The sequence below is a fragment of the Limulus polyphemus genome, unplaced genomic scaffold, assembly GCF_000517525.1.
Source record: "Limulus polyphemus unplaced genomic scaffold, Limulus_polyphemus-2.1.2 Scaffold111, whole genome shotgun sequence".
Classification (NCBI taxonomy): domain Eukaryota; kingdom Metazoa; phylum Arthropoda; class Merostomata; order Xiphosura; family Limulidae; genus Limulus; species Limulus polyphemus.
In genome coordinates this window covers 390,010-408,903 of record NW_013665721.1, presented here as the reverse complement: position 1 = coordinate 408,903, position 18,894 = coordinate 390,010, and the positions used below count along the sequence as shown (strand labels likewise).

The 18,894-nt window shown below is 30.8% G+C and overlaps 1 protein-coding gene across 1 annotated transcript in view; it reads left to right on the top strand.

Moving 5' to 3' along the window:
• The window catches only part of LOC106471212 (U3 small nucleolar ribonucleoprotein protein MPP10-like), a 31,251-nt gene that overhangs the window by 10,513 nt on the left and 1,844 nt on the right, over positions 1-18,894 (top strand). The window contains exons 2-6 of the mRNA XM_022400866.1: positions 7,526-7,620; positions 10,391-10,556; positions 11,600-11,617; positions 15,145-15,150; positions 15,472-16,107. Of these exons, the coding sequence (XP_022256574.1) occupies positions 7,526-7,620; positions 10,391-10,556; positions 11,600-11,617; positions 15,145-15,150; positions 15,472-16,107 (921 nt within the window). The remainder of the gene's footprint in view (positions 1-7,525; positions 7,621-10,390; positions 10,557-11,599; positions 11,618-15,144; positions 15,151-15,471; positions 16,108-18,894) is intronic.

Here is an 18,894-nt window from a genome sequence, read left to right as displayed (position 1 = left end):
TATTTAGGAGGTTTTAGAGATTACAGAAATGAAATTTGAGATTTTTGAGATGAAGAAAAGTATTTATAATCTTAACATGGAAATCACTTTGCAAACGGACTAGTCTAAAAGAATATTTAATATATTCAGGAACAAATCTTTTTTTGGTTTATTAACAATATTTCACTAAAAAAAATGATTTCTTTGTATGTGAAAGGCTTATGATGTTTACTGAAAGTCTGCCATATCTTGTGAAGATATACATATTATATTAAAAGTTATTTGTATCAAAACTATAAAGACTTTAAACAAGTACAAAGAGGTCACGTGGTCTGTAAATTTAACCAAGCCCATGTTGAGGGAGTTAATTGGACAGCAGGATTTCATCACCACTCTTATAATGCAACCATAGATCCAGTGTGTGGAGCATGATTTTGAATCAGCAAAATGTGAACCGTGGATCTTCGGATTCACAGTCTCGCATGCTAATCATTAGGCCACACCTAGCCCTACAGACCGTATTCTTACCTGTTGTTGTTTTATATATTCCTGCTCATAAACTTCTGCCAAGCTCATTTTGCTCTTTTCTTGATTTAAAGTGACTCGACGCCTGTACTCAAATGGTTCTTCTTTAGGTTTCTGTTTTTTTTCGACATCATCCCAAATCTGTAATAAAGGGGCAATCTATTAAAACCAATGAAATTAAAATAATAATACAAACATCTCTTGTAATCTCAAATTATTGAGGTAACAGAATGTAATAGGAGTAACATAATGACAGGCATGAATAATTATAACTTCAAGGAGAAATTGCAGCAGAAGGTCGACCAGAAAACAGTATTTTGGAAGATCATCTGTTTTTTGAACACACTTCCAGACCAGGTGTTTATATTTCTTTGTTATTGGTAACTGATTAAAAAACGTTTTTGTTTTTTTAACCTGATAAAATATATGCATGGAAAGATTTTTCTAATAAAATAGAAATTTCATATTGAAGTTGCTTCATTTGAAAAGGTTTATCTTAAAAGAAAAATTTGTCAAAAGTTTTTTAACCCAATCACGACCAGTGAGAACCTCTCAGGTGTTGAGTGCACACCTGCATATCATGTATCAATATCTAAGTAAATATAATAATTCTGAATAACAATTTTTAACCATAAATTATTTTTAAATTGATATTTTGTCATTTTATGACACCTTTGTAGTGTAATTTACAAAGAAAAATGTAATGTGTTCTAATTTTCATTACTTCACAACTCCAAATCTTGCTTGTAAACAATGCATGTATTGATTATTTTTTAGAATTTTTCTGCTGATTTCAGAGTGTAGGTTTATATTTGATAAATAACTATGGACCCTTGAGAATATGATGGTTTATAACCTGTCCTTTACATGTTCTTTTTTTATCGGTTGCTGGTTTTATAATGTGTCCAAAGAGAGACATACTGTTTTTCTATTGTTTCTTTTTCCTATCTTTTTTCTTCTTTTCAGTCAACTCCATTCCTTCATTTCTTGGCAGATTGACTTGAAACTTGTTAGTATTGTGGGGTGAAAGGTCAAACAAACCTCTCCCTCCCCAAAAAATGTATATTTTGGGTTCTTATGCAGTCATTTTTAAAGTAATCAATATGAGAATCGGCACAAATTAAAATGTTCATGCACCCAACAAATTTGCATACAAAAAATTTGGATTTGCCCAATCCTGTGTCTTTGTTTTGGGGGGGTGAGAGCTCAAAAAAAAATTGGAGTTTTGGTCTGTTTGTTGGCTGTGTTTTGACCAATTTACATAGCATTTGATATAAAGATATTTTCCTAAAGGTCCTACACATTGACAAACAAAAATGGTAGACTTGCCCATTTTTAATAATTATAGGGAGGTTAAGATGCCACAAAAAGCATAATTTTAGGGTTTTTGACAATTACGCTGCCGTATTTCAGCCAATTTACATGGGAGATTATACAAAGATACTTTTTTTACAGATCCCAAACAGAAATATAGACAATTTTAGAATTTTTATCTTTTGCTCAATTTTTCACCAAAGAAAGCATAATTTGAGGTTTTTGTGAACTATTCATGTGTATGTCAACCAACTTACATGGGATTTTATACAAAGATGCCTTCTTGTAGGTCCTAAACAGTGATATAGACAGTTTTTGATTTTTCTGTGTTTTTCACAATTTTTATAGTGTCAGAATTGGCCATGTTGGGATTGCTTGGTGGAGATATTGGCCTCCTTAATTATTACAGCCCTTCTTGTCCATCTTATGTCACAGCATATGGCCTGTACAGTTACTAATGAAGCTCAGCTTGAAAACAGCTATAGCCAATATTTCAATATAGAGTTAATAAAATAGTGTGAACATTTGGGGTTTGTTGAAATATTGACTTCTCAGAGCTCTTGTAGAATCTAATGGGAAGTTTAGAAGTCTTAAAAACAAATCACAGGTCTGATAGTTTGTTTTATAGTTTATCTAAATCTTCATTTAATTTCTGAAAATATTTTTGTGTTTAATTATATCGAATTTGAAAGCTACAGAAATGTTATTCTACTCCAAGACACCAGATAAGCTTAATTAGGTTTAATGAGTATGATTGGTGATGACAAAATATTTTGATGACTTAAATCCTTATTCAGTGAATATTATTGTTAAGTTTATTGTTTTCAAGCAATACACATAAATAAAAGAACTTGTTATTTACTGAAAAGAAACTATATTTATTAGATGTAAATTTACTTTAACCAAAAATATTGTTAGCAAAAATCATGGTACCTTGCGTGACAAAGGTAATGGTAATGCCATTTTGAAAGGTGGGGAAGATTACCAATAAATCTTTTGTAAGTTTTTGCCATTTTGTTTATGATTTATTTCCAGAAGTGATGTCTACAGGAAACTTAAGTATCAAAAGAAATATGTTAAAGAATATCAGACAAGTTGAAACTAACTGGATATCTAAAAACTTTTCAATCAACAAAAAAATTGAAATTTTAATTCAGAAGAAAATATTTTTAATGTTTCTTCAAAACAGTGTCTGACAACAATATTTTGGAAATTTCACATCCTATAAAATGATAGAAATATTTTAAAAAAGTAACTTATTTAAGCTCAAGGTAAGCTTGTACTATGTTTAATACAAATTGGCTAAGTATTTCCATTGTATGAAAGAAAATTGGGTAATAGTTGAGGAAGGGGTTATATGAAATGTTCTTCTCATTTGGTGGGCACAGCACAGATAGCCCATTGTGTATTTTTGTTCTTAATAACAAACAAACAAATTCATTCAGTCAAAGAAAAGTAATTTTCTAAGAGTTGACTTCATGTAGAATGTTTTAGTAGTATTAGGTACATTTCTTTTTTTTTTTTGTAAAATTTCTGTGAAATTAATTTTCTATCACCTCCATCTGTTGTATATTTTTTTATACATTAGAATTTTTTATTTCAACAAATTATTTAACACATTATTAAAACAGTTTTAAAAAGTAATTATAGAGCAGAAGGTTAATTTGATAATTTATAACAGTTGTCATTTAGAAGTCTTAACTGAGACTCAGACTTCACTGCTATTGTGGTAATAAACACTGTTGACTAAGAATAGCCATTTTCTCATTTACAGCTCCTGTCATCACTGAGGAAACAACAACAAAATTAGAAGATATCATTAAACAAAGGATTAAAGATCAGGTGTTTGCATTTGCCACTCACAAAACTGTTCATTTATATACGTTGCTGTAAATAATTTTTTAAGTTTTCTTTTATAAATGTCTATCTAAATTCCACGTATGCTCAAAATTTTCAGTTATTATGTAGATGTATAAAGCTAGAGAGAAAACAATTATATTACTGAAAATTACTTTCATAATAATTTTTTTTTGAAATATGAAATTCTTTTTTTTTTAAACATTAATTTCAATTTTGTTTAAAAAAAAAGTCTAAATTGTAAATACAGTGCTCACTTGTGGTACCTACAAAAGTTCAAAATGGTGTCTAGAATTTAGTATGGCCAAATGGCTAGCATGTCCGATGATGTCCCATTACCAACAAAAACACAAAATTGTGTTCCATGGATGCATTGTAATAGTAACATTCTGCCTGATAAGAGTTGGCAGTGGGTGGTTTGAGTAGCTGCATTCTATCATTTCAAAATTATGGATAGCAAGCATACATGTAGCTTTGTACAAAATAAAAAAACTATTTTTTAGATACCTTATAGATTTTTCTGGGTTTTTTATTGTTACTTTTCTTTGCTTAAGTAACACTAGAAAATATTTGAATCTTAGTAATGAGGCATAGTTGCTCTAAGCCTTAGCTACAAATCAACTAAGTCATTGATTTGGAAGATTACATGTATATGAATACACACAGTTTTTTACGTATATCTTTACAGTGAATTGTCTTAGATTTGTATCATCCAACTTTTTTTCCTTAGAATTGAATCAGAATTACAGGTGCATATCTCACAACTGCAATATGTTATGTATTTGCAGACAGTTGTTTACATATTATGAAAATTCATCTAAATTTTTATTTGGCTTCCCTCCTGATATCAGAGTGGTTTTAGATCTGTGGTCACATGATAGATAAGCATCTTGTTTTGTATACAAAAGCATATTGTGCTGATTGTATTTCTGGAAAGGTATGTATATTCATATGACAAGATTATTAAATCATGTAAAGCTAAAGCATATAATTTTTGAGAACGGATATTCTGTGTTCTTTGTGGAAGCACAGTTTAAGACAGCAACAGACTGAAACCATGCCCTTAACCAATCTCATCTACAAAGTGAAGGCTGTTGTTACAAAACAGAAACTTCTGACGAAGCTGAGCATGTCTCTTACTACACATAGAAGATCATATATAAGAATTTGAAATTGATGAAGGTTCATAAGCCAGAAGTTCACAAACTTTCAGTCACACCTTGAAACCAATGGTTGTATTATGAGAAAAATGACTAAAAAATACTGAAGTAACAGTGACCACATACACTAAGTTCTACAATGCAGCTCCACTAAGCTACACAAGAGAAATGGGTAAACATTGATTTGATTTTGTTTTTCCAAAATTCTGATTTCATGGAAACATTGCTGTTAAGAAATGAGGGAAAATAACAGAGCATGATCACGAGAAAAGGTACAGTCATAAGTTCCAGTATGCTGAACTTAATCATCATTTTTAAAAATATAAATGATATTCTTTGTATGCAATAACTCCTTCTACTACTGTGACTATTTGAAAGGGTTATATTACTCCTATGTACTACCTTTCATTGAAAAACCAATCACAATGGATGAAGTTTTACATTTTATGTTAATAAAAAATTTTACTTATAATTGAGGCTGTATAACTATGTAGCTCAGCTTTAATATTTATTTACCCATGGATAAGTTTCATTTTATCCTTAAAATAGTGTTAGCTTTATGTGAGAGGGGCATAACCATCTGTTGGTTAGTCTTACAAAAACTGATAATAATACTATGGGATTTAATTTTTTAATTTCATTAAAAATTTGCTCATAGTGATTGATCAAGTGGAAAGGTACACTTTTAAGTTGCATTCTATCTCCTTTTTTTTTATTATTTAACTTCACTTTAACATACTTCATAAGTAAACCATAAAAAGTTTCTATTACACTGATATAGGATTTATTAGAAACAAATATGCAATTTATTTTGGGTTTAAGAACTTGAACAATAGGCTATTTGATACGAAGAGTTAAGAAACTTGCTATTTAATATTAAAGGTAAGTAGGGAGTACAAAGTTCTGTTAGGCTTGAAATAACTCGTCATTTCCAGTTTGATAAAGTTATTTCCTGTTACATTTAAAATTAGTTATCAAAAATTATATTTTTATTTCACTATTCCAAGCAAGAAACAACTAAGATTTTCTTTTATCAGTTACAGCCTTCTTGTTCCATACAGTATGTCTTTTTTTTTTTATCCTAACCCTAACTGCCATAGTTACATGCATTCTTCACCATTGTAGCTGCCTTTTTTATTTGACTGAACAGTGCATAGATATTCTGCTCTCTTTAATAATTTATCATTCCACTGGGATAATTTTTGAACTCTTGGGATAAAACTTTGTTGTTCAAAATACTAAGGTGTGTAATGTTGATATAACTATGCTGTTTTGTTAAAGTAGCTGTAGCTAAGAGAAAATGTTTTGAATCAACCTAGAAATTATAGAATATTCACCCAGTGTACTATTTTATCTATGAAAAATTATACATTATTAACAGACACCATATTCCCATATTAAAAAAGACTGTATAGTTGTTGCCATGGCTTCTCTGCCAAGTTACTTTCTTCCAACTCTTTAATCTGCTTCTGAAGCTTTAGAGATAAACATGTGAACTATGTACATAAAAACACGGTAATACAAGACATCTATATACAATGAAACTAGAAAAAGAGTTTCTAGTACTACTATGTGAAAACTTTCTTGAAAATGTTACAGTAGTTCCCTTTTTGTATTCTATGTGTTATAGTAAAATATCAAGTTTTAAGCAGTTTCTCACTGATAGTCATATTAAATGATTAAAAAACAAGTAGGATAAAGAACTTGCTGAACATTTTTGTAGATTCTTCAATCTCTTAGCAAAATTAATAATACAAAAGTAGCACTGAATACGGGACTATAGCAAACATACTGCAAATCCATGTTTTTATGGAGCAACCTAGTAATCTTTTAGATTACTGTTTACTTTAACAGGGAAATTTACTTTACCATATATGAATCAGTTTAAGTTATTTGGGCTGATTCTTAAAAAGTTAAGTTTCCAGAAATGTGTAGGGAAGAGTATAGGTAAAATTGCCTGAAATCCATAGAAATTATTTAACGTGGGGTTCCTTGATGTTGTCAGGTTGTGAATTTTAGGCAGAAGGAAACCAGTCTGGATTGATTGTTATCAATATCATCTTTTCTAAGGGTTTAGAAATATTGCTTGTCAGAAATCCTGGTAAATAAATCCCGATAAAGGGATTGGAAGACTATAAGTGATTTGTTAATTGATGCCATCTCTGCATCTAATTGTTGTTCTGAATTTTACTGTTAAATTTTATTATTAAGAAAAAATTTGCTTTAGCTTAAGAGTCTATCTGGTTATCAATATTCAATTGCACCATTTTCCCAAATGGAGACTATTGTGGTTGTGTCATTTAATTGCAGTGTAGAAAAGATTACTCCTTTTGCAAAAGCTCTCTGGTGGCTCAGTGTTAAGCTGAATGGCTTATAACAATCAGATTCAAGGCTTAATACCTGCAGTAAACACACCATGGATAACCCATTGTGCAAATTTGTGCTTTATAACAAACAAATTTGTTGCAAAACAAAGATTATTATGATCCTATCTTTCTTAACTGCTGTGTAGGAAAGTTTACTCCTGCCCTTGTGTAAAATAAGGTTATTTCAATCCTACATTTAACAGCTATGCAGGAAAGGCTATTATTTTGTAGTAATCAATTCTATTAAATTTATTATTTAGTTTTTGATTATAAATAGGATAAAAATTTACATATTGAATCATTTTGCCCCTGTTATTCTGGCAGCTCGTGACTACACAGTTTAAGAGCCCTGACTCTCTTGTTGCGGTTTGCTTGAAGTATGGTGAGTTACAAGTACAGATGACACTTAAACTTGGGAGGTTTAAATTACAGGACCTTAGAACACAAACTTTTCTTATTCCACAATGATAAATCATGTTAGACACAAATTTGAGTGTTTTGAAGGATGAATATAAGTGATGTTGAACATTATTAGTAATGCAAGGAAAGGCATGATTCCAGCTGGAAGGAAAAAACTGGCTACCAGTCACACATCAGAGGTATACAAGAAAGTTAAGGTAACTCAAGAAGATAGTGTTCCGTTGCAATTAAAACCTCACTTGGAAATGTAAACAAAATAACTCGCACATACTTAGGTCTGCAAAGGAACACAAGATATGTTCATAATTTTCTCCCAAAGCTCGTAGCTGAATGGAAGACCTGCTGAGCGGTATTTGTTATGTGATAACTGAAAGAATGTGTACAAATATCAAAGCAATTTATACACTTCTCGTCAGTATTACCACATTTAAAAAGTGGTACAGAGCATGTCATGACAGTTTCTTCGGTGGATGTTTGATGGTTGCATGTTAAGTAATGGTAAATTAATCACCAGAAAAATCAAGTAAAATACCAAGGTGAATTCTGCATACTAGCTTGCTACAACGTACTAACACCACTAAATCATTAGTAAATGCCATCTTTGCATGAATTGGATGCTAATAAGGTATGACTATGAAGACACAATCATCCAGCTACACATCCAAGTTAGCATGCCAGTTCTTCAACTTGATTCCAGTACAAATGAGGATTTATGTTATATCATTCATAGACATCTCCCATGTACTTCTATGTCTTTGAGTTGCTCAAACAGGCTCTCAGAAGTAGTTGTACAAGCTGGAAAGACTTAGGAAAATATATAAAGAGGAGAGAGGACAACATTGACCTTTGTGTATTGCAGTGGAATTTTGATGTAAAGCAGTAGTTTATAACCAGGATTATCACATACTGTAGAACACTAACTGTTGTGAGAAGAGGGGCTGTAAGACCTACACAATTATCCTAATACAATCATTGAACATCCCTCTAAGCTCATTCATAAGTTGTTCTTAAAGTGAGGTAAAGAGATCATTCATAAGCTATTCTTAAGGCAAGGTAAAGAGCTTATTAATAAATTCTTCTTAGGAAAAGGTAAAGAGATCATTCATAAGCTATTCTTAAGGCAAAGTAAAGAGCTTATTAATAAATTCTTCTTAGGACAAGGTAAAGAGCTTATTAATATACTCTTCTTAAGGCAAGGTAAAGAGCTTATTAATAAATTCTTCTTAGGACAAGGTAAAGAGGTTATTAATAAATTCTTCTTAGGACAAGGTAAAGAGGTTATTAATAAACTCATATTAAAATAAGACAAGGTAAAGAACTTGTTAATAAATTCGTCTTAGAACAAGGTAAAGAGCTTATTAATATACTCTTCTTAAGGCAAGGTAAAGAGCTTATTAATAAATTCTTCTTAAGACAAGGTAAAGAGCTTATTAATATACTCTTCTTAAGGTAAGGTAAAAAGCTTATTAATAAATTCTTCTTAGGACAAGGTAAAGAGCTTATTAATAAATTCTTCTTAGGACAAGGTAAAGAGGTTATTAATAAACTCTTATTAAAATAAGACAAGGTAAAGAGCTTATTAATAAATTCTTCTTAGGACAAGGTAAAGAGCTTATTAATATACTCTTCTTAAGGCAAGGTAAAGAGCTTATTAATAAATTCTTCTTAGGACAAGGTAAAGAGCTTATTAATATACTCTTCTTAAGACAAGGTAAAGAGCTTATTAATATACTCTTCTTAAGACAAGGTAAAGAGCTTATTAATATACTCTTCTCAAGACAAGGTAAAGAGCTTATTAAATATATTTCTTAAGACAAGATAAAGACCTTATTGATAAACTCTTCTTGAGACAAGGTAAAGAGATCATTCATAAGCTCTTCTTGAGGTAAGGTAAAGAGCTTATTAATAAACTTCTTAAAGCAACGTAAAGAGATCGTTAATAAACTTTTTTTAAGGTGAGTTAAAGAGCTTATTAATAAACTCTTCTTAAGGCAAGCTAAAGAACTCATTAACAAACTCTTCTTAAGGTAAGGTAAAGAGCTCGTGAATAGCTCGCAAGCTTATGACAAATAAGTAAAATGTAGAATTCATCTTGTTGTATGGTTTCAGTGAATTATTTCTACATTTATAATGAAATCTGGCAGTCAAATTGTTCAGACAATCTTTCATGCACATATTTATACATATACGTGTATTAGGTGTGTAAAATATGTGCAACCTAAAAACTCTATAATATTATGACATAGTAACATGTTGCATAAGATTGACAGGATATCGAGTTTATTTTCTTGTATACACGTAGATAACAGAAAACTGCAAAAGATGTTGACACCTTCATGGACATTGTGTTATTTAAAGATTTACCTGCTTGACTTATTCAAGTGGAATCATGTAATGTGATGCTACTGTGCAAATGTTATTCATAAATTAACATGTTATAATGAAAAATAAATATAACTTGTCTGTTAACTACCCAAACTACTTCACATAACATAGATATATATCCAGGGCATATTTTATGTGGGATATCAGATAATATGGAATGCTTTGTTACTTTTCTTTTGTAGCTAACTTTAAATAGGTTGGTTCTTTTTCCCAGGATGTGTCTCTCTTGTTATTTCATTGCTATTCAATAGTTTTGAAATAAAAAATACAGTTTCCAGTTCCTTACAGAAGTTGTTCTGTTGAAGCTCAAGCTTGATGTAATTGACAATTAATAAATAGCAAGGTAAATGTTCAACATTATTACTGTATGAATAATTATTTCAGAGATTATGACACAAGGGATGCAGATATCAGAGATGAAAAATCTGATCACAGAGGTTCTGCCAGTCAGTTGGAACTAGCTAGTGATAGTGGTAGTGATGATGAAGACATGAAGAAAATATTGAAGCAATCAGAAAAAAAATCCACTTTTGAAAAAAAACAAGAAAAGGTATGTAAAATAACTCAGTTTTGGCACAGATTTTTTTAAAGACTTTATTTATATAAATAATAAAGAACAAAAGATAGAATACTACCTAGAATGTAGTTGTTTAAAGAAGCAAACAATGTATTCCATTTTATATCCGTCAGACTAACTTATTTGCTGTAAAGATCTAATGATGATTTATATTGAAGTGAACAAATTATAACACTTGGTTGTCTGTATATATTTTGCTGAAAAAAAATCTGTTATTATGAGAGCGCAATCTGGATAAATATAATATGCAAAATACCATACACAGTTGGTCTTTCACACTTTTAAGATTTAATTGTACTGTATCTCAGAATTAACTTTTTGGTAGACATTGTGTCTTAAAATGGTTGCTAATTTTGGTGTATTTTCTTAAAATGGTTCTTTTATTTTCAACCTGAAGTTTTAAGCCACAACATTGTTCAAAAGGGTATTAGTTTTAGGTAATCATACAAAAGTCAGGACTGTTGTAAAGAACTCTTCTCACATATTTAAAAATTATTTTTATGTCAGTATAAAGATGTCAAACACATTTATTGTTCACAATATTATGCAACTTTTTCTCTAAAAACCTAATGCATTAGTGTTTTAATACATACAGAACAAAACGTTCAGCCACTTTGTGACAAAATAATGACAGTTTGGTGTCAGCTGCTTTATTTGAAAGTACATTTTGGAAAATGTGTTAAAAGAATGGACATTTAATACCCTTATTTTAAGGTACAGACTGTTTTCGGGTCCATCGTGCTCACAGATGTAATGATTTTCACAGTCGCAATTTTACTTTAGATATTTCTAATTGTTAAACTTATCCAGTTTTTGTAATTAGAAAACTACAGTGTTTATAAGCAATGTTTTTGCTGATCATTGTGTAAGAAGTATGAAGTTACCTATTTTCTTTTCAAACACATATATGAATGTAGATTACTTGTGATGAATTAAAACATGAAAAATACAGTACCTATAAATTGTTTGTAGCAGAAAGAAGTACATTCTTTTAAACGGCAAAGTGTTGAGCTTAGTTTTTGACAGAATTAACACAACCTCATTCACTTTGCTATCACTTAATGGATCTTAAATTTTTACTTGTTTTAATCAAACAGATTATTGTAAAAGACCTGTTTTTATATAGTTATCTACTGAATAAATTATATATATGTAAAAAAACATACTCTGCATTTTCATCTTCCTTATCTGTTCCACTTTCTGAGCTACATATTTGTCTGTCTTCATCACTTTCAAGAGGGTCAAAGAAATCTTCATATTTTGCAAATCTTGCTCCTTTAGAACCCTAAGATAGAAAATTTCACTATCAACATCAAGAGTTAGAAAACAAACTTTACTTTGGACAATCAACTATATAAAAGTGATATCCAGATTTCCATTAGAAGACAAAAATTGTTTTATTGCTCAATTAATAAAAACCTTTTAACTCGAGGAGACTTTGAATAAAACTTAATTTCAAAACAGCTTTCTAAAAATTAAATTTCAAGTTAGTAGCACAAAAGAGAAGCCAAATCACCTCACCAACGACCATTGGAAAACCAAGCGTGAAGACGGAGGACAGGAAGATCTGGATGATACACCGGTGACTAAGGGTGGCGAAGAAGAGACAGAAAAAAAAGTAACGGAGGAAGTTGGAGCTGGAGAAGCCATGAAAAACACAGCTGAGACAGCCAGGAAGGAATATTAGTATTAATAGTAATAGTTCTAAGATAGTAGTAATAGTATGGTCATTTTGGACTTTGCACTACTGCTTATAAATACAATGTTGTTATTTGGTTTGCTATTCAAAAGCTACTAACAGTAACTCCGTAACACAGAAAATTACTTCAACAGTTTAACTTTTAGTTTTAATAAAACTAAAAGACATAAATTGTATCTTTAAAATAGATTAAAAAAGTCATTTATTATTTCTGGCATTTTTTTATGACAGCAGCTATTAACTTGAAATAATTTTATTATTACCTAACCCTAAGGGACACTGTAAATACCTAAAGGTCTTTTTATGAACTGGTTCAGGATCATTTGATATGCTGCAACAGCAGTAAGCAGTTTTTACACACCTAATTTCTATGAATAATTTTAAACACCTGATGCTGATTTTGCTTTTGTAATACTCCTGCTCCAATAAAGATGTGTGAACGTGCCCTTGCATGTTTTGTTAAAAGTGAAGCACTAAATATTATTTCAAACGTGTCCATAATAAGTATACATTGGTTGATCATAAGTTTTTTGCACATTTGTTTAAGTTTGTGTTATACCAAGAATAAAAATTAACACATTTGAACATTTATTTACATTGACAGAATAACTTTTTCTAGAATTTTTGGAAAAATGATCTGTTAGTACTTTGTTTTAGAATTCAATTTTTCTGGTTTTACTGAGTCATCAAAATAAACTTTTCCTAATCCAAAATGAAAAGTATCAAGCTAAAAGTGTTCATATTATTATTTTTTAAATTTGATAATGTTTTTATTGTTTCCTTTTTTAAACTTTGCATTAAAAATACGGAAAAAACTTCAAATATCCATATATTCAAAAATTATAATGGTGATAATTCCCATTTCCAGTAATTTTACCAGATGTGTTCAAGCCAGTTAGTGAGGAAATCAAACTTCTGATCAGTCAATGCATAGTGGTTATGAAAACGTGATTGAATCAATTAATGTCCTAGTGCTTTACTCTTAAAGAATCAAGTGAAGGTATACTCGCATATTTTGGCAGGTAGAGAAGTGTTAAACATGTCAAAATCAGCTGGAATAGTGTAATATTATTTTCAAAAATTAAACTGCAATCATTCAATGGACTGCTCAGCATCATGTATTTGTGATGATGCATAGCAACTTGTCCTGAACCAGTTCACAAAAAACCCTTTTATTTATTTGCAGTTTCTCTTTGGCTTATGTATAAACTTGATCATATCACATATTCAAAAATACATCCGTGTCTTCTTGATATTAAAGCTAGTCCCAAAAATAATTCTGTTTTACAGACTTTTTGACCAAAATATATGAGAAAATGATTGAAATGTTGATCTTTTGGGTAAAGTGAATTAATAATTTCCACTTTTAAGCACTTAGAATGTTATGAATTTTACATTTTATACTGAGTTGACCACAAATTTCCTACTTACATAAGTATTCAAAAGAAACATTAACATGAAGAAATAATATAAATATTGATATTTTCTGTTTTTGATGCTGCAATTTTCCATTCATGCCCCCCACCCTCTTCAAAATCTCAAAATTTAATTCAACTCTGAATTTCATGAGAACTTATTATTCTTGGGGATACGCACAGACAAGAAATGACACTGGATAGCTTTAGCCATAGATACATCTCATTCATGTTCTATTATTTGACAATATTTGGATGCAAATATAGATGTTTAAAATATGTTGTTATTATATAACCAGCATGCTACTAAAAGAAAAGCTGACAAGCCTATTATTACTCCTCCAGCCTGTACATTTTCCATGTTCTTAGTCTATTAATGTAACTAGCTTTTTGATTAGGTATCTCATTTACATTTTAATTTACTTGGAATAATACATAAACATTTTAGTTTATAAATACCAATGAGTTCTAAACATCTTCTCTTTCATGTGAATTAATAAATATTCAAAAAGTTAGTGTATTTTAAGTTGTTAAATCTTTGTAAAACTTGTTGATTTTTTAATGAAAAAATAATAACATCACACAATGTCCTAAGTTTTTATCCCAGTTGATATCTTTTTTTTTTCTGAACTATTGAGAATAACATTTAGAAAGGAATGAACATATAAAAATATTACTATGTATTAGGATTGAAAGAACCATTCAATAGAACTTACCTATTTTTTTAATTGTTCTTACTTGACAAACAACATTTAGAATAACCTACACATTTAACTTTCAGTAGTTTGTAATATTAATTACCTTGTGATATTTAAACTTCATTAAACAGTGCTAAAATGAAATTAGGAAGAGGAAAGTACAGATGACATCACCATATGCTTAAGAGAGAGTTGGGTGTAGGTAGTATGCATTGCAAATAGAAAATTTGTATGGGGAGTAGATCTGTCATCCCTCAGAGCCCCAACTCAGATAGCAGTGTTTTTATATTGAGGTTTTGTGTGTGAATTTCTTCATTTCTTTGTAGACGCTTAGAGTTCCAGTATCATCACTTTGTTGAGTTTTAATACTTGTTCCTGATACCAAGGTTTTGAAAGCATCATAAGATCTGGTGTCTCTTAATAGAAAATTATTTTGATAATATCAACAAATTCAAACAACTTACTGTCAATATGACTTATAATTCTATACAAGAATAAACAACAAAGATCATTGGACAGTTACTTGAAAAGCATTATTAATAACAATATACAATGTAAGATATTAATGAAATTTAACCAGCTTTTCTTAGTTTCAGGAGGGTCTAAATTTACATTAAATATTTATTTATAAAAAAAAAAGTTAAATACTTTCAAAAGTTAAAAATCAGTAATACAAATTTCAGTAGTTATGTCTAAAAATATAATTTGCTAATTTGAAAACTACAGTGTCAGTGTGAATATAACTCATGGAGAATCTCCAAAATGCTAGATTTAACTTTGTTCACAAAGTAAAATTGCTGTGTTACTGACAAGCACATATCACAACACTAACTGAAAAATGTCACCTAGAAAATATGTTTTTAAAAGTGAAAAGCCTTGAATATCATTATAATATTGTTCGTTTTTAAGACAAATTATTGCTATTTTGAGCTTTAATTTTATTTGGCTAGAATTGTACAGTTTGCAATTATTTTAACTTGTTTCATTCCATGCCAACTAATTTGTTAGAAATGCAGTACTTAAAACTTAATAGTACTAATAGTAAGATAACCTCAAAATGTCTTTTTTCTGTTGTTTTTTTTAGAACTCAAAATGAAGTGGCCAGAAACTTCAAATCTTTAACTAAGTCTTTATATGACTTTACTAAACAAGAAGAGAGACTGTTACCTGAATCAGAGGCTTTACCAGAACTTATTATCCAAAATTTTGATGAGGAGCAAATTTGGCAAGAGCTTGAACTCCAGAATAAAGCATGTACTTCTCACCTTCTACCTAAAGTAACTAAATCGTTGTTGAACTCTGATTGTTCTTTACTAGGTTTAACCATCAGTTCCCCAATACAAGAATATGAAGATTCAAATGTTAACTCAAGTGCTGAAGAAACTAATGATGATTTAGAAATTTCAGGATATATTAAAAATTCCAATTCTGCAAAAAATGAAAATTTAAAAGAAAAGAAGGTTCAGCCACAAACAAAACTAAAAAAGAAAACTTCACTAGTAGATGATAAGTTCTTCAAATTGGCTGAACTGGATGAGTTTTTAAAGCAAGAAGATCTTCGTGAAAACAAACAAAAAAAAAACCTATCTGAATCTTCTGACTCAGATTCTGAGGATATTGATTTATTTGCTGAAATCCCATCTGATAGTGAACTCGGTGCTGAAGATTCTGATGGAGTTAGTAATAGCAAAGATGAAATTTCATCAACAAAGGTAAGGATTAATGATAATAGTTTGCATAGAACATGGTAATTGTTCTAGAATATCAGTTTAACTCGTTTTTTATTTTTATTCAGATTTTGTATATTTATTGTAACTGGTCAACATTATGCATGTTTTTTTGTGGAAATTGTTCATTTTATGGAATAGATGAGACACAGACCGAAAGTACTAAAAATATTGATCTTGTACAGGATTATAAAAGTTTATTTGAATTGATTGTGTCTAATACTAGTAACAGCAATTTTATAGAAGAATATGTATCTAAAAGTTGACTATTATATTGTTACCCTTTAGTGATCTTTTACTACAGTTTCATGGGTTCTTCGGTTTTATCAGATGGACTTGTCCTATTAATTCTTTCTCCACCTCTTTTCTCCCTGGTACCCTTGTCCTTTCCCATGACTTAGGATCCTGCCACAGCCTGCTTCTGTCTGAGGAGGTAGAAGATTTTCTGTCTCTACAGACCATTGCATCCTGTTCATCATCTTTCTCCAGGCTGTGTGTTGTTCTCGCACCAAACCGGAGACTGGTGGCCTGTACTAAGTTTGTCACATTTCTCACCCTTAGGTGGAATTTTTCTACAGGTTTATCGATGACAAAGAGGAATGTTGCAAATTATTATTTGCATATCCTGATATTTTGTCACAACCCTCTCACTTTGGTTTATTCTCCATGGAGTGGTTTCTCTGTATTGTGCACTGCCCTTCAGACTTGCTTCAGCCCTGTATGTTTTGTTGGGTGTTCAGAGCATTTGTTCATCATTTATATGATCTCAGGTTGCACTTTTCTCATTCTTTGGTCAACTGGCTACTGTTCCTGGCCTGTTAATAAGTTGAAAAAGTCCTTACTGTGACCTGTCCAATATTTTATTAATTGGGGTATTTTTATTTTTCTACACACATCTCAGTCGGGCCCGCCTTTCTCATCTTCGACTTCATTTGATGGGTTTTCAGTTCTGGTACAGCTCGTAAAGTTCTATCGCTTTTGGGAATGTGAACTTCCATGATAGCCCTTATCCACTTAGGTCAGACTTAGGTGGGCTCTTTCGTATCTTTTCACAACCAGTGGAATTTTACAAGGATCCTTTGTCGGCTCTTATTACCCTTTCTCTTACCCTTGTCATCAATCGGCGTTGGTGGTTAGGTATGACTCGCACGTTGGCGAGTCTCCTGCTTCCTCATCCATTTTTCCACATTTCATGGATGCATCTTTTTGGGGGGATGTGGGGGTGTTGGTTGATCAACTGGAAGATTCAGGGTTTGTGGTCTGAGGCTGAGAGGTCTTATCCTATCAATGTCCTGAAGCTTCTCACTGTAGGTCATGTTTTGGTTCCTTTTATCCACCTGGCCAGAAATTGTCTGGTAATGATCCATTCCAACTTTTCTTCAGTGGTTGCTCATTTTCCATCCGTCTGTATTCATATTGGACCTTCTTTTGGGGCCCACACTCTTAATATTCCTATCATTGTGTGTTATGTTCTGGGTGTTTTTACTCTTATCATGGATTGGATACCTGTCCAGACAACATTTATCCAATGGAGTGTTCTCTTGATCCTTTTTATTTTCCAGTAGCTTTGACTTCAGTGGGGTGCTCCTCACACTGAGGCTTTGTACTCTGGTTCCTCATCTTCTTGCTCTTGCTATTGATGTTTTCAGCCAGGATTGGACCTACACATTTGTCTCTCCTCCCATTCTCTTTCTTCTCCAGGTGATTTTGTTCATCCTTAACATTCTATGTTCAGTCCTTCTGATAGCTGAGAATGGCAGGATTACACTTTACAGTTTAACTTCTTAAGCCTTATAAATAATATTAAGACAAAAAAAAAAAAGACGTAATCGCTTAACACTATATTATAGTATATATAATTACACTTATAAATATAACTTATAGTCATTTGAATTTTGAAATGACTTAAAGTTAGAGTATACTTATTTCTCCAAAACCTAAAAGTCTGTAAGGCAGCTTTCTTAACTATAATTCAAACAAAGGTGAGTTAAAAATAACAGAGCACTACAAGTACAAATTAAGATATAGTTTCATACTCAAGAAAATTCTCTGGTAATTCTGTCAAAGTATTAAATTCATACAAGAACTTTGTTATAGGATATTTAACACATGTGTTCGCCATGATAGTATAGCGACTGCATCGCCATCTGTTGTATTCGAATTGGGCACATAAAATCAAAATAATACCAGTTAAAGTTTTTTATTTAGAGGTGTCAATTTATTATTTATTATTATTTATCCAAAATTTTCTTCTCACGTATTGCAAAACAACACTCATTCGAAAGGAAAATTGTTGATGTTGATACTGTTGTTTTAGCGCAAAGCTACACAAAACTGTACGGTGCAGGGAATCGAGCCCCAGATTTTAGCATTTTAAATATGTTAACTTACCGCTAACCCATTAAGAGACCATAAATAATTATAATTGAAGATGGACACAATTTTGTTAGAAATATCAAGGCTTTGTGGAAAATTATTTTTGGAAAAGATAAAATCGGGTGTATATGTCTTACAGAAGATCACTAAAAATTATGACAAATAACATTTTTAAAGAATCCCAAATCTTAATTTTGAAACTCGTAGATATGGGTATACTTTACTGCAAAAAATTTCTCTGATGTCTAAAATTTTAACAAAAACACCAAGTCTTTATCTTTAAGAGTTTAATGATAAAATTATGTCTTATCGAAAAGCCCCCGTTGAGCGTTTATTTCCTTCATAACCATGATAGAGTTAAACATGACAAAATACGGTAAAATGTTTTGTTCGGAA